Genomic DNA, 13,150 nt, shown 5'->3' with positions numbered 1-13,150 from the left:
CACAAAACTTCATATCCATTACTCTCCATGAACCACAAATTTTGTTTCCCTTCTTTCCATCCTGTGCTTCTCACTGTCAAACTTCGGACCTTTACTACATCAGAATATTGACTTTCTGACAGAAGCAGAACAGATTCCCTATTGCCGGCCAAGCAGATTCCAGAAAGGTCTGAAAAATGACCAAAAAAAAAAAAAACAGGTTTACAAGACATATTGCTTGAGGTTGAATTAGAATAGTAGTGTTACCTTGCTAAAAATAAAATGTGAAAAATGTGGAAATTGTTGTTGAAAATATCCATTCTAGGACTGAAAACAAATCCAATATCTGCCTTTTGGGTACCAGGAAATGCATGCATAAGCTATTAACGTCCCAGAGGACGTATTACTGATGACAACACCTTGTTGGGTAGGAAAGGTATTGTTCAATTTCTCAGCAATTAATCAGAATGACTTTTTTTCAAGAGCAACACAATGGAAATTATGGGAGATGTAATATCTAAAACGTCCATGCATTCTGTTGACATGCTTGTGGAATAATTTCAAAACCATTTAATCGTGATCAAATCTGTCGCTGTGTTTGACAACCTTTGCTTTTGCCTCTCCTCTCTGTTGTAGCTCCGAACACGTCGAGCTGCACGACAGTGTCGTGCTTGTTTAACAGGGACTAGTAACAGCACTCCCCACAGCATTCGTTTTGACAGACCTGTCATGTTTACTTGTGTGCTTACGATAACTACGGGAAAAACCGTATCATCTGAAAAACCGCAACGTATTACCAAGCGACGCAAGGTTGTTTCACGCGGAGGTTCGTACGTCTGTCGTACGTCTATCTGCGGTTTCTTTCGCGATGTCGCGAGAAGCGGGCCCTGGCCTAAGAGCGAAGCGCGTCGTATCTGAGTAAGACTGAAAAAGCGAGCGGAGCCGGAGGCCGCGCGGACGGCGCGTCGAGGTTTTCCGAGCGGCCGTGTCGTTCCCATGGCGAGGAGAGCCGGCGGCGGACCTACGGAGGCGGGGAACCGTGGCGGCTGTGAAGGCAGAGCCCGGCTCCCCCGCTGCTGTCCTTTCACAATCACTGTAATTATGCCAACTCTGGATATTGGATCCATTTTCAGCACAATTGCCAAAACAGATACGCGATCATTAAAGGCACTTCTTCCTTTCATTTCGGGCCCGTTGTGCTTGGTGGCGTAATGGCTTCTCCGTCCACGCGAATTGCGGTTATCAATATTTCTAATCTTTTTTTTTTTTGTTTTTACCCGGTGCGTTCCCAGAAATCGATGAGCGACATCCCCCCCCAAACCCCACCCCCATCCCCACCCCCACACTCCTCCCTCTCTCGCGCGACTTCCACGCAAAAAGGCAAAGCTCTCGGTGCGCCGCGGCTCCCGAAGCCGCTAACGTTTGTCGCGCACGGATTTAAATGGGTTTTCCTTCTTATTATGTTTGTCACTCAGCGGGAGAAATGTAATCAACTCCGCTACCTGTGTTTTGACATCGCTTGATTAATACCCTGTGCCGTTCCGCGAGGTTTTTAAGTCAAATAATTATTTCCTATACGTTTTCAGGCACAGCAGTGCACTGTGCATTTGCGCCGCATAAAGAACAGAGTGAATGTGCCTATTGGACAGGAAAGATATCCATTTAGGGAGGCACACACTTTTTGGCTTCACAATCAAAAACAAAGATCACCCCCTCACCCCGAAGAACCCAAATCACTGCACTGAGTTTTCTAGCGTCGGGCATTATCCACAGAATCAAAACCACTGCAGTGAGTTTTCTAGTGTTGGGGATTTTGAAAAGAAGGCATTCACAAGACTTCATGCCCTGTGGGGCTAGATGGATTTCTGGATAGGAAGGCAGGGGAAAATGCAAGGCTTCAGAATGAGAAACTTGGCATCTCCTTCCCCCATTCATCAAAAGCACAGCCTTCTTGTTGAGTCATGCTGTTCCTACTAAAATGGCAAGGGTCACTCTCTCAAACAGCCCATGTTAAAGTGCACATTCTAGAATAAGTTCACTGACCAGAGATCAACTGCAAACATGACTGTGTGTAGTTCAAAAAAACTGATATGGTTGGCCAGCAACCATTTTTGGACCTAGGGCCCCTCATAAATGACAAGCACCCTACTGTCTGAGCCAAGAAATATCTCATTACAATTAAACAAATTCATTTTCAAGATTTAATTATACAAGAGTTGTTTCCCATCCACTCGAGCACTGACTGATATGTTCATCACCGTGAGCAGTTAGCTTCTCTTTTATAATGATTTCCACAATTATACACTTCCCATTGACCTTTTGTCTGGAGCTTGTGGTTCTTTGAGAAACTTAGTTTGTTAATTTGACTAAACAAAGGTCTAAGCTGGACCCAGCCAGGTGAACTAACTTCACTTCACAATATACTGCATGTAATTATTTGCAGCAAAGTGAACAATTGCAAGGAACATTCCATTTGAATCTAAAACTAGTACACACACTAAAGTACAGCAGCCTATTGAAAGGAGCAGTGAAAAAGCGAACCCAGCAAATAGCGTGTTTGCTGCCAACTGAACTCCTCAATTTGACATATGCAGCCATATCATTTTTAAATATTATTCAGATATTGTTAATATATATTTATCTTTGTTAAAAGATAAACTGTCATTTTTAGCTGCTCTACAACCCTACAGTAATCATCCCTGATTACTTGCTTTTTGTGCTTTAACGTATTTTACGTTTTCTAACATGAAATATAAATAAACAGCACAACCCAGTCTGTATTGGTGAACAAAGGTCCAGTAATGCAACAGAATCCAGCGCGATCAAGTGAAAGAAAATTAGCTGGCGAGCGATCCGTACTGTACATAAACGGGCAGGCATGTTAATACAGAAAAGCAATAACAATTGATCCGGGACAATTATCAGCACTCGCCCATTCCTACTTAAGGACTGCCACTGTTCAGCACCCCGATTAGCCGAGGTTCACTGGCTGGAGTCCCACTGTGGAGGCGGGGAGCGGGGCTGAAGCCTCACCTTAAAGTACTGCAGCTGCTTGCCGGCCTGCTGGTCCTGCTCCCGGTCCTGCCGCAGGCACGAATTGAAGATGAAGAGCTCCGTGTCCCGAAGCCAGGCCTTCAGCTCCTTGATGCGCACCTGCAGCTGTCCCAGCATGCTGTTGGTCTCCGGGGAGAGCAGGGCGCGGGGGTCGTGGGTGGGGCTGCCGGGCCCGGGGGCCTCAGCGTGCTCCCCCAGGATACTCTGATGACACAGCGGGGAAGAGCGGACAGGGACAAGGAGGAACCGTGAGAAGTGTGGACGTTAAGCGGCGAGAGGTGAGGTAGGCAGGTGGGCAAGTCTAACACTGCTTTGTGCACTTTGCCATATAAATGCTCAACGAAGAAACACTACTCGGCAGATAAAAGCATGATGTCCCTTGGGTGATCCTAAGACATTCTAGAAGGTGTGCCCACAAAGTCTTAAACAGGAAGTAAGTTACTGAATCAATTCAAAATGGCCACCAACTTGGTCACCGATAGATCTAAAAGGCTGTTGATTGAAAATAGCTATTTAAGCTTATGTTATATTCATATTATTGGTACTGCAAATAGTTAGGTTTCTACATTAGATAAATCTTATGATTTACCATATCTTAATAAAAATACATATTTACATTTATATAGATATTTATATATTCAGAATATAATAGTAGTTTGGTCATACATGCAGTTACCTCAAACCTAGTTCAACATGCCAATGAATACATTCAATACCCTATAACATGAGCCAGCCAGGAACAGGCAAAACAGGAGTTTTGGATTTCCTGGGGATTGCCTGGGGATTTTTGGTGACATCGATTGCACGCACTTGCAACTGTGCGCCCCAGCACAGAATGCTCTTATATTATGTGAACCATGAGGGAGCCCACTCCATCAACGTCCAAGTGATTTGCAATGCGATGTAAAGTTATACAAGCATTCACAAATTATCCAGGATCAAGCCATGACTCCTTTATATTGGCCAACTCATACTTGCAGTCATCCAAGGGGTTCCCCCTCTGGAAGGCTGGCTGTTAGGGTACAACGGCTGTCCATTTGACATGGCTGATGACACCGTATACCATGCCTACAACAGTGCATGAACTGTAATTCGCCAGAGAACTCAAAACACACTGTAATTCAGAGGACATTTGGAGTGCTCAAAATGTGCTTCAGGTGTTTGGATGAGTCAGGTGGAACATTACAATACAGCCCTCCAAAAACAAAGATTAATTCAGTTTTCACCATTTTGTACACAATTTTTAATCACAATTTGAAATCACAACGGCCGGGTTTCCATTATTTCAGCAATTAAAACCCTGCTGATTTCACGTGCTACTCCGTAACTGAACAAAACAACTTTAAAGAGACCTTAAAATAATAATGAAGCAAAATAAACCTTTTCAAAAATCAGAAACGAAACCGAATTTGCACCACATTCACGATTAATCCTGAGAATTTTAATGAACTATTCAAATATGTATTTATGTTTATTTATATTAATATTTACAGTAATATTTATTTATATTAATATTTTAATATATTCTCTGCTCGCACACTTTAACCTTGCGCACAATCAGGTCTATTTCATCAGAGGTAAATCTGTCTTTTCAAAGGCTTGCTAAATCAACGGACCAACATGCTTCCCAATGAAATTCACCTGAAATTCTGGACGCCCCTTCTGAGGTGGTTCTATACATTCCAAAGAGTATTTGTAGAAAATTTGGTGCTTTTATTTTTGGGCATAATTCCCCCTACTACAATACTGTCCAACACTGTCGGGTGAAATGCGAGCTACAATATCACATTTAAGTCGCCCTGGATAAGGCCATGTGATAGCAAAAGTTTATTTTTATCTTAAAATCTTGTGTTTGGGTAAAACACAAAAAAAGATGCATGGATTAAGATGTGGATTATAGTGGAGAACAGCACATTGTTGTAACTGTACTACCCTCTTTAAAAAAAAAAAAAAAGGTTGCTTAGAAAGAAGAAACATTCTTGGCATATTTGACTAATAAGGAATTAGTAGTATTCTGATATATTGTAAGTGAACTATATTGATGCAAGGAGGAATACACATACATCTTTCCAAGAGTAAACGAGTCTATTTTCTCTACAGACAAGGGGTGCACACTCAATTCAACATACAATGATGATTACCTCAGTTTGGTAAATATCCAACACTTATAACAATAAATCATGTTAAGTGTGAGTAATGAAAATTGTCTTACATAAAGGTATTTTCTCAGCAAATTGGTAACAACAACTGCGATAATCATAATCACCATTACCATTATTACTACTACTATGAAGGGATTCCCCACTGTTCTCAGAGCCATAATGTACTATATCAATCCCCGAGTTCCCTCTGGAGCCTGACCACTTGTACATGGACTCGACCCCAACGGGCACCTCCGCATGCACTGTCCTCATCTCATTCATTAACAAACCTTGCTCCGAATGAGAGAAAAGACAACGTTAAACAAAGCATAAACACCGCATTATCGCACAAGCACTTCCTGTGCACCGAAGCTACATTTATCAGAGACGAGGTCCGGACAGCAGAACAGGCGAGGGATTTAACCGTTCATCGCCGGTGGCGTCCGGGAGAAACCGCGCTCCCGGTCGAAGCGAGAGCTTCGGCACGCCAGCACCGCTACGCGTGAAACGCAAAGAAAGCGTAACGCGTCCGCACGTTTTAACGGCACAACATTCTAATGCTCGCCTGATGAAAAACAAGAAACAGACACACACAAAAAAAGAGAAAGAATATCCCCCCCACGAGGGTCTGGCGAGCAATTTTCTCTTTTCTCTTACTCCTAATGGAGAACCCACCGCGTCACGCTGAGCTCCAGTCTGAAAGTGTGTTTTGTGAGCGGCAGCGAGATTCCCACCTGCCTGGGAAACGGGGCCTTTGACACGGAGAGAGCCGGGACCGGGCTCTGCGTTCCCGAGAAAGGCATCTGCCACCACAAAACACACCATTATCCAATTAATAAACACACTGGCCGGTGTAATTGTCGTTCTTTTGTGCGCGGTGTCTGTGAGTAGCTGTAATGGAAACAGATGTGATTATGAGTTAGCAATGAAGTGGCTATTTCCAGCGTGCCGCATCAATTAACCACTCGGTAATTTCGGCATCCCCTCTGCATCTTTAATAACGACTTCTTCTATTATCGCGGCTGTGTTGCTTCCGCGCGATGTTTGCGCGCATCACAATGGCGAGATGAGTCGGCCCGGCGGCGTTTTAGAATCCCCCCGATAAAAAGGACTTCTTCTGACAGGGCCACGCATTAGCACGAGAGGTTATCCGCCTTATCTGCGGTGTTTTGGCAATTTTCGCCATTTTGTTTGCTAATTAGCGGACCCACTCGCGAGCGGGCTCGTCGGAATGCCGCGTAATCGAGAAAAACAAACGGAGGGCGGGAAGTGTGAAAATAGGGGGGGGGGGGTGGAAATTAATTTTCGAGAAACGCCCGGGCTTTTTCTTTTTTCCACGAGAGAGGAGGAAGCAACAACACGCCGTTGATAAGAAGCAGAACGTTTGCGTTAATTTCGCTCAACCGTTTTTCTTTGAAGTCAATAATTTCCCCCTGAAAAGGCCCCTAAGTGGCTCTTTGTTACTATTTTCGAAAGTGTTTAACTCTCCGCAAAAGGACACTGCCCGCATTCCCCACCCTCTCCAGCCCACCCCCCTCCCCTCCCCTCCCCTCCCCTCCCCTCCCCGCTCCCTTTCTCCTCTCCTCGTTTGAATATTGATAATTTGAAGGCTCTCGATGGATTCCAGATTTAGCTATTGTTTTTTGCGCCGCGACAAACGCGGCAGCAGGAGGTGAAATCAATGCCCTTGGAGGGTCGGGCTACAAAAAAAAAAAAAAAAGGAATTTATTGCCACTTTATTTTGTTCTGGAACAGTTTGCAATCATAAATTCTTCATAAGCAGAATACTTCAGAGAATGGTCTGTCTTCATAAATATACGACAGAGGACATCAATTTCATTTAATTCACAATTTGTGTCAGCGCAGCAGATGCCAGCGCCCGACTTGATAGGCTTGTTTAATATGCAATCGAGACGGCGTAATGCGCAGCGCGGGGAGCAGAAACGCGCAGATTAAACTCTCCGCACCGCTGCCGTCTCGTTCTGACGGTTCCCCCCCGCTCCGCTCCGCGCCGCGCGCCCAAGACGGAAGGAACCTTCCCATACCCAACAGAACTTTGTTTTCCGTTTTTTTTTTTTTTTTTACATGTGCGTTCTGTTCAAATGTCAGCGTTTATTTATTTATTTGTTGTTTTTTTTTTTCTTTTCTTTTTTTTTTTTTTTATTTAAAGCAACAAAATGTTAATTAACACTGATTACTGTGCTGGAAACAATCTCAAGTTCTTTGGTGCTTAGTTTTAAATTAAAACTCTTTTGCTTTGGAGAATAATGCATATGCTAATTGAGTTTAATTCCAACCCCCATCCACCCCCTTCTCGTTTCTTTGACTTGGAGCAGATCAGTGTAACAAAAAAAAAAAAAAAAAAAGAAACGGCTCTATAGCGAGCGTTATGAGCACAGATCCTATTGGAATATGCAAAACAGATCACATGACATCATCCCTTTCTGCTCATGTATAAGACATGTTCCAAACATTTGCAGCTGAGGCCTCTCCTATTGGTGGAGCGGGGGAATTTGGTCCAGGTCAGTGGCAGGATCAATTTGTACTTTGTCTGTCTTCCCCCCCCCCCCCCTCCTCCCGCCCCCCCCCCCCCACCCCCCCTTCTCCTTCACAAATCATTTCGCCCTTTTATAGAAGGAACCCGTTTTTTTTTTTTCTATTGTGCCACCATGTTTCATTTTCACCCCAGTCTGTTGCCTTGACACCCGTCCCTAGTTGAATTTCCCGAGCAAATAAACAGCTAAACAAAGCGGAACTGTGTAGCCGGCCGAGGAGGGAGCCTCTGTCTGCCGCCGGGGAGGAGAAGGCGCGGCCTTAGGGGGGCTCTCGCTAAAGCTGCTAGCGCTTGCTAGCGCTAACGGGCAGGCCGGGCGGGTGTGAGCCCCGCCTCCGCGGCGGCGCGGGGCGTGGCGCGGCAGGGGGGGCCTCTCCCTCTCTCCCGCCCGGCTCCCCGCGTGAGGAGACGCGCCCGCGGGAGCCGCCGGGACCGGGGCGGCTAATTGAAAATCGCCGCGATTATATATATTTTTTTCGTGTAATGGATTAGCAGGGAACGCGATTAATCCAAGACGAGCCCTTAAAAGCAGCGCGCGGCTGACGCGCGATAGGCATCGCTAGCCGACCCCGCGCGATTAATAACATCGTCAAGCGCGTAGCGGCCGATAAGATCTCGCGCTGCGGACGTTATCCAAGAGAGGAACTGTCCCATCAGGAGGTGTGTGTGCTTGAGGGTGGGAGGGGGGGTAGAGTAGGGGATAGTCTACTTGCTGCTACCTGTCTATGTCTTGCATAGATAAGAGCTCTGGGGGGGGGGGGCGTGAGGGGGGGGGCCCTAAGGCTTGTTCATCATTTAGAGACTGTACCCACGTTGAGTCACTCCCCTCAGATGAGCTCATGGCCAGCTTTATCTGCGCGCGGGGTTCTAAAAGGCTCCTGTAACTGAAATAAATGAAGAAAAGCTTTCAGGGGGGATATCGACCCGCATTAGCGGGGAGCGGCCCGGGAGGCCTCGGCTGCTTCTCCCGGCGCGGCGGGAACGGGTCCCGCGGAGGGGGCCGCCGCTAAGCGCTTCTGACGGATGGCCAATGGTCTCCGCGGAAAGAAAAAAAAAAAACGAAAAAAAAAAACCCCCCCCCCCCCGCCCTCGCCCTCCCCCTCCCTCCGCGGCGCGATTTTTTCGGGCGCTCACCTGCAGGAGGTCCCACTTGCGCGTGAGGGCGCCGACGCGCTCCTGGAAGTCTGCGGGGAGCTCGGCTCCGCTCCTCAGGAGGGACTCCGCCCGGCCCAGCAGCTGGGTCTTCCTGGGGAGCCACATGGCCATCTCCACGCTGTTCCCCTGCAGAGAGACACAGAGTCCGGTCTGAAAACGCCAGGCCGCACAGTCGCGATGCGCACTGGACACATTCAGCAGCCTGTGCAGATCCGTACGCTAGTCACAGTCTGTATCCTGTGCAGACTGGTGGATAAGACATTCGACATAAGGCAACATTTGGTAGCACCAAAGCTAAATTTAGGAGCACCAGAGGAAAAGTGGGGAAAAAAGGGAAAACAGGAAATAGTTCAATGCGAATTCAGGGTGACCCTATGTGCGACCGCAAGCGGTACCCCAATGATGGGGAGCACCAAAGACCCATTCCATGCCAGGAAAAAACCTGCGCACCACAGGACTCAGACAGCGTACTGTGAAGATGGTTGCAATACTGTGCAGACTGACACATATGGGTGCATTCGTATTTTAAGCATCTGGCCACAAACATGCCAGTCATCACCATCCCAACGGTCATCACCATGACCATCTCAGCATCTTTCAGCAATGACTTCCATCAACCTTCTGTCTCCATTCTGATCTCACCTCGGTCTGCCCTCCTTTAGATCATTCACCAAATATATTTCCAGGCACCCAAACAGAATGACCTGCCCGCTATCCCAGAATGCTCTGCTCTCCTCCCCCTGCGCCTCCTCCGAGTCTCCCTCACGCAAAACCACTCCGCACATCTCAATACCGGCGAGAACGCAAGCTAAAAGACGGGCCATTATTTCCATTCGGTGTGTGCGGCCCCCGTTAGGGAAAACGCACTGCTGTTTAATGGAGAAAAACAGCCACACACCCAAGCCCTGATTTCTAATTACACATTGTTTGCTTAACATTTAAATCGGGATTAAGGCCACATTAGCTCGAGCGTTCGCGGCCAATACGCGATAACCTCTCCACTCACCGCGTGTAATAAAGCCGCGATCGTTCCGCGCGGCGCCCACGACGCGGGGACGCAGAACCCGAACGCCGCTTCGTCTCGAGAGCGACCGCACACCTCCTGTACCCAGCACCGGGCTGGGCACGAGCCCCGTTTGAGAAATTCGCTTCCGAAATGCACTGCCACGTATGTATTTTTTTTAAACTTGCCACTTAAGTCAAATTTACTGGGGCATATAGCTCGTTGCATAGAATTATACTTCGGCCCGAGACTTTTTTGGCAAATCGCATGAAGATGAGACATTATTTGCATGCACGATAATAGTATGGAAATTTTCAAACGGGGATCTGTTCTTAGAGCTGCCGTTTCCGGCTTAATGGCTGAGGAACATACTGTACGGCGCCAAGTCGACGCTATTCAATCTCACACCTTTTTCGGTTAATTTCGTCACGCGTCCCCCCCCCCCCTTTTCATTTTCTGCATCAATAGCTACTTGATTCTAGTTTTCGGTTGTCATTTATCATTACAGCCGACGCACATTTAAATATTTAAATGTGCTCTGTGTTTTTCCCTCCCTTTTTCGCTGTCAACAGTCGGAGAATCATTTTTCACTGTCGCCTTTATGACAGAGATGGTATCGCCGATTCTTTTTAGCCATCAATCCCTTTCATTCTTTCAATACTGCCGCAAAATTAAACCTTTTACCATCTAAAAAATAAGGGAGTCGCGCTATTTATTCCTTGACAGCAAATATTGATTTTACAGGTTTTCTTTTGTTTAAAAATGGCAAAATATCGATTAGGAGTCAAGACACATAAAGGAAAAAACAAAAAATACAGGTACTTAAAATGTATGAGATCAAAACTTTAAGGTTAATTTAGAAAAGGCCTCTTGGTAACAAGCACATCCCCCCAAAAAATACTGAAGTTTTTTTCGAAAGTCTCTTCACACATCGACAAGGTCAGCTAGGTCATCAACCAAGTTCTTTGGTAGCCATTTCCTGCTTGAAAAACACTCATCACAAAAGTTTAAAGGGACAGAAAATCAGTTATAAATACAGTACAAGGCGACAAAATCAAATAGCAGACAACTGATATCACTAGCTAGGACTATGAGTAGATTATGTCTACGAGCATACTTAAACTTAAGTCTGTTTGCTTAGTTAAACGCTACACACAGAACCTGAACTAGAGCCCCTGAAAATGCAGTTTCAGTTTCAGTGACCAGCTACACTTTGCCTATCCTGTAGGCATTAGTGAGCCTTATTTGTTAACCTTGTCAATGGTTTGCGATTATTTTGGGGCACACATTTTATGCGGCATCACTTTTTTAGCCACCAGTACTATGACACTGTAAAAATTTGGAGAACGTCTATAAAATATGATTTAGATAACACAATTGATTAGTATTTCACAGCATTCTGTAGCATAGCTATCCATAGTTTGCTAACCACTATCATAGCACAGTGGACTGATGTTAAGAAAAATAATTTAAATACAGTCATTATTTTGTGCTGGGACAATCAAGGAATGCAATTTATTTCATGTTCTAGAAACCACTGGTATCCTATGTAATGTTCTAAATCACTGCGTTTAAAATTTCAGGCCCAATGTTTCATCAACTGTCAACTTATTTGGACACAATAAATGCTACTTAGTCATTTTCAATGTAGGTGCGGGTATCTGGTAACACTGAGCTTGTTCGTTTGTTGGAGCAATGTGGTACAGACTTGCTTATGGGTTACATTTTAGCATGGGGGCAGTAGGTTTCCCATAGAGTTTTTCATTATACCAGAGCATAAGGAATATTCTGTGATCCGTGCTGTTAATGGATACAGGATATTAGCCTCATGTTGATTGTACTGATGTGGTCAATACTGCAGAGGCCAGTTAAGGTAGTCTATAGCAGTTTGAATAGCTCTGAATAGCTCTGTGTCTGTGCTCATTATATGCCTGGGAGGAGCTCTTTAACCGAATTAAAACTGAAGTGTGAAAGGCTTTGAAATTTTGGTGGGGGAATGGCAAATGGAAAATGACAAGAATGCGGCGTTGAAAGACACATTAGAATAAATGTGAGGCAAAGTCAACAAGCAGTCATTACTTTTTAATTCATTTCACATATTAATGGCTATGAAAGACTTTGAAAATGTCAGCAAAAATGCAGTCATACATGAAAACATTTAATGCATTTTCCCGTAGATTCATCTTATCCATTAAATTAAAGTTTGTTCAGACTCTGTGACGTGTCGAGACAACAGAAGTAAGGTGAACTGAGGCTGAAACCCAGCCTTTTAACTGCCTTTATACAAACATTTAACACATTACTGGCACAAATAATCCACACTGGAGACCGAAGGCTCCTGGAAGCAAAGGCACTATTGACTGCTAGTGAAAAACAGAAATGTTACCTACCTACCATTTACCAAGATATCTACAAGTAGAAATAAATAGCGCTTGAAATATTTTTCAGATATGTTTCCCCGTTCGTCAAGACCGGCCTTACATTTCACTTTGTAATGACACGACCAAACAAGACCAGGCTGTTTTAAAAAAAATTTTTTTTTTTAAAGACATGCAGGGATTCCCAGCAGATTTCCGCACACCGCACGAGGGATAGAAATCATCCACCAAAAAAACCGCGCGTGGAGACAGAGGAGGACCGTCACGGAGACAAATTACAGCCATGCGCCTTCCACTTAGCACCCCGAGGAACCGTAATTTTCCCCTGTTTGTTCAGGGAGCGGCGTTGAGCTGCCCCGCAGGAGCGCTGGCGTCGGGGCCCCCCGAACATCTGCGGGTACCCCGCGGAGACGGACGAGGGTGGCGACCCCCGTCCCCGGCCTCTCGGAGCCGATCCCGAACCGCAGCCACCCTCCGAGGCGTTCCCAGAGGAAGGCGGTTCGGGCGGGGCGGGGCGGGGCGGGGCGTTTATTAAATATTCAGGAGCTAGTGATTATCGCGCTCGGGCAGAGAGATGGGGGGGTTGTCATGACACGGCGGCCGCGCGCACTGGCCTCTCGCGTTCCCCCCCCCCCGCGCGACGGCGGCGCGATGCGGCGTAAATCTTCCCCGGGACCGTCCGGCGTAAGGGGCTGGCGGGACGGGGAGAAGGAGCGCGGGCAGGCCCCGCGACTAATTCTTTACGCCAGAGAATGGCGGGCGAGCGATAACAAGATTAACGGCGTTATTAAACGCCCCGGGGGGGGGGGGGGGGGGGGGGGCGGGTCTCGGTCGGCTCTGGCCCGCTTCTCGGGCTGGGGGGTTTCGTTTACCCCACTAACCTGAG

At 46.3% G+C, this 13,150-nt stretch overlaps 1 protein-coding gene across 1 annotated transcript in view; it reads right to left on the bottom strand.

Annotated features, from left to right (window-relative positions):
* Positions 1–13,150, bottom strand: part of akap6 (A kinase (PRKA) anchor protein 6) — a 161,663-nt gene that overhangs the window by 21,395 nt on the left and 127,118 nt on the right. Inside the window, exons 10-11 of the mRNA XM_035383451.1 lie at positions 8,863–9,009; positions 3,013–3,237 (exon numbers count right to left, since the gene is read on the bottom strand). Of these exons, the coding sequence (XP_035239342.1) occupies positions 3,013–3,237; positions 8,863–9,009 (372 nt within the window). The remainder of the gene's footprint in view (positions 1–3,012; positions 3,238–8,862; positions 9,010–13,150) is intronic.

The sequence above is a fragment of the Anguilla anguilla genome, chromosome 1 (genome assembly GCF_013347855.1).
Source record: "Anguilla anguilla isolate fAngAng1 chromosome 1, fAngAng1.pri, whole genome shotgun sequence".
Lineage (NCBI taxonomy): Eukaryota > Metazoa > Chordata > Actinopteri > Anguilliformes > Anguillidae > Anguilla > Anguilla anguilla.
This window is presented reverse-complemented; position numbering and strand designations above follow the sequence as displayed.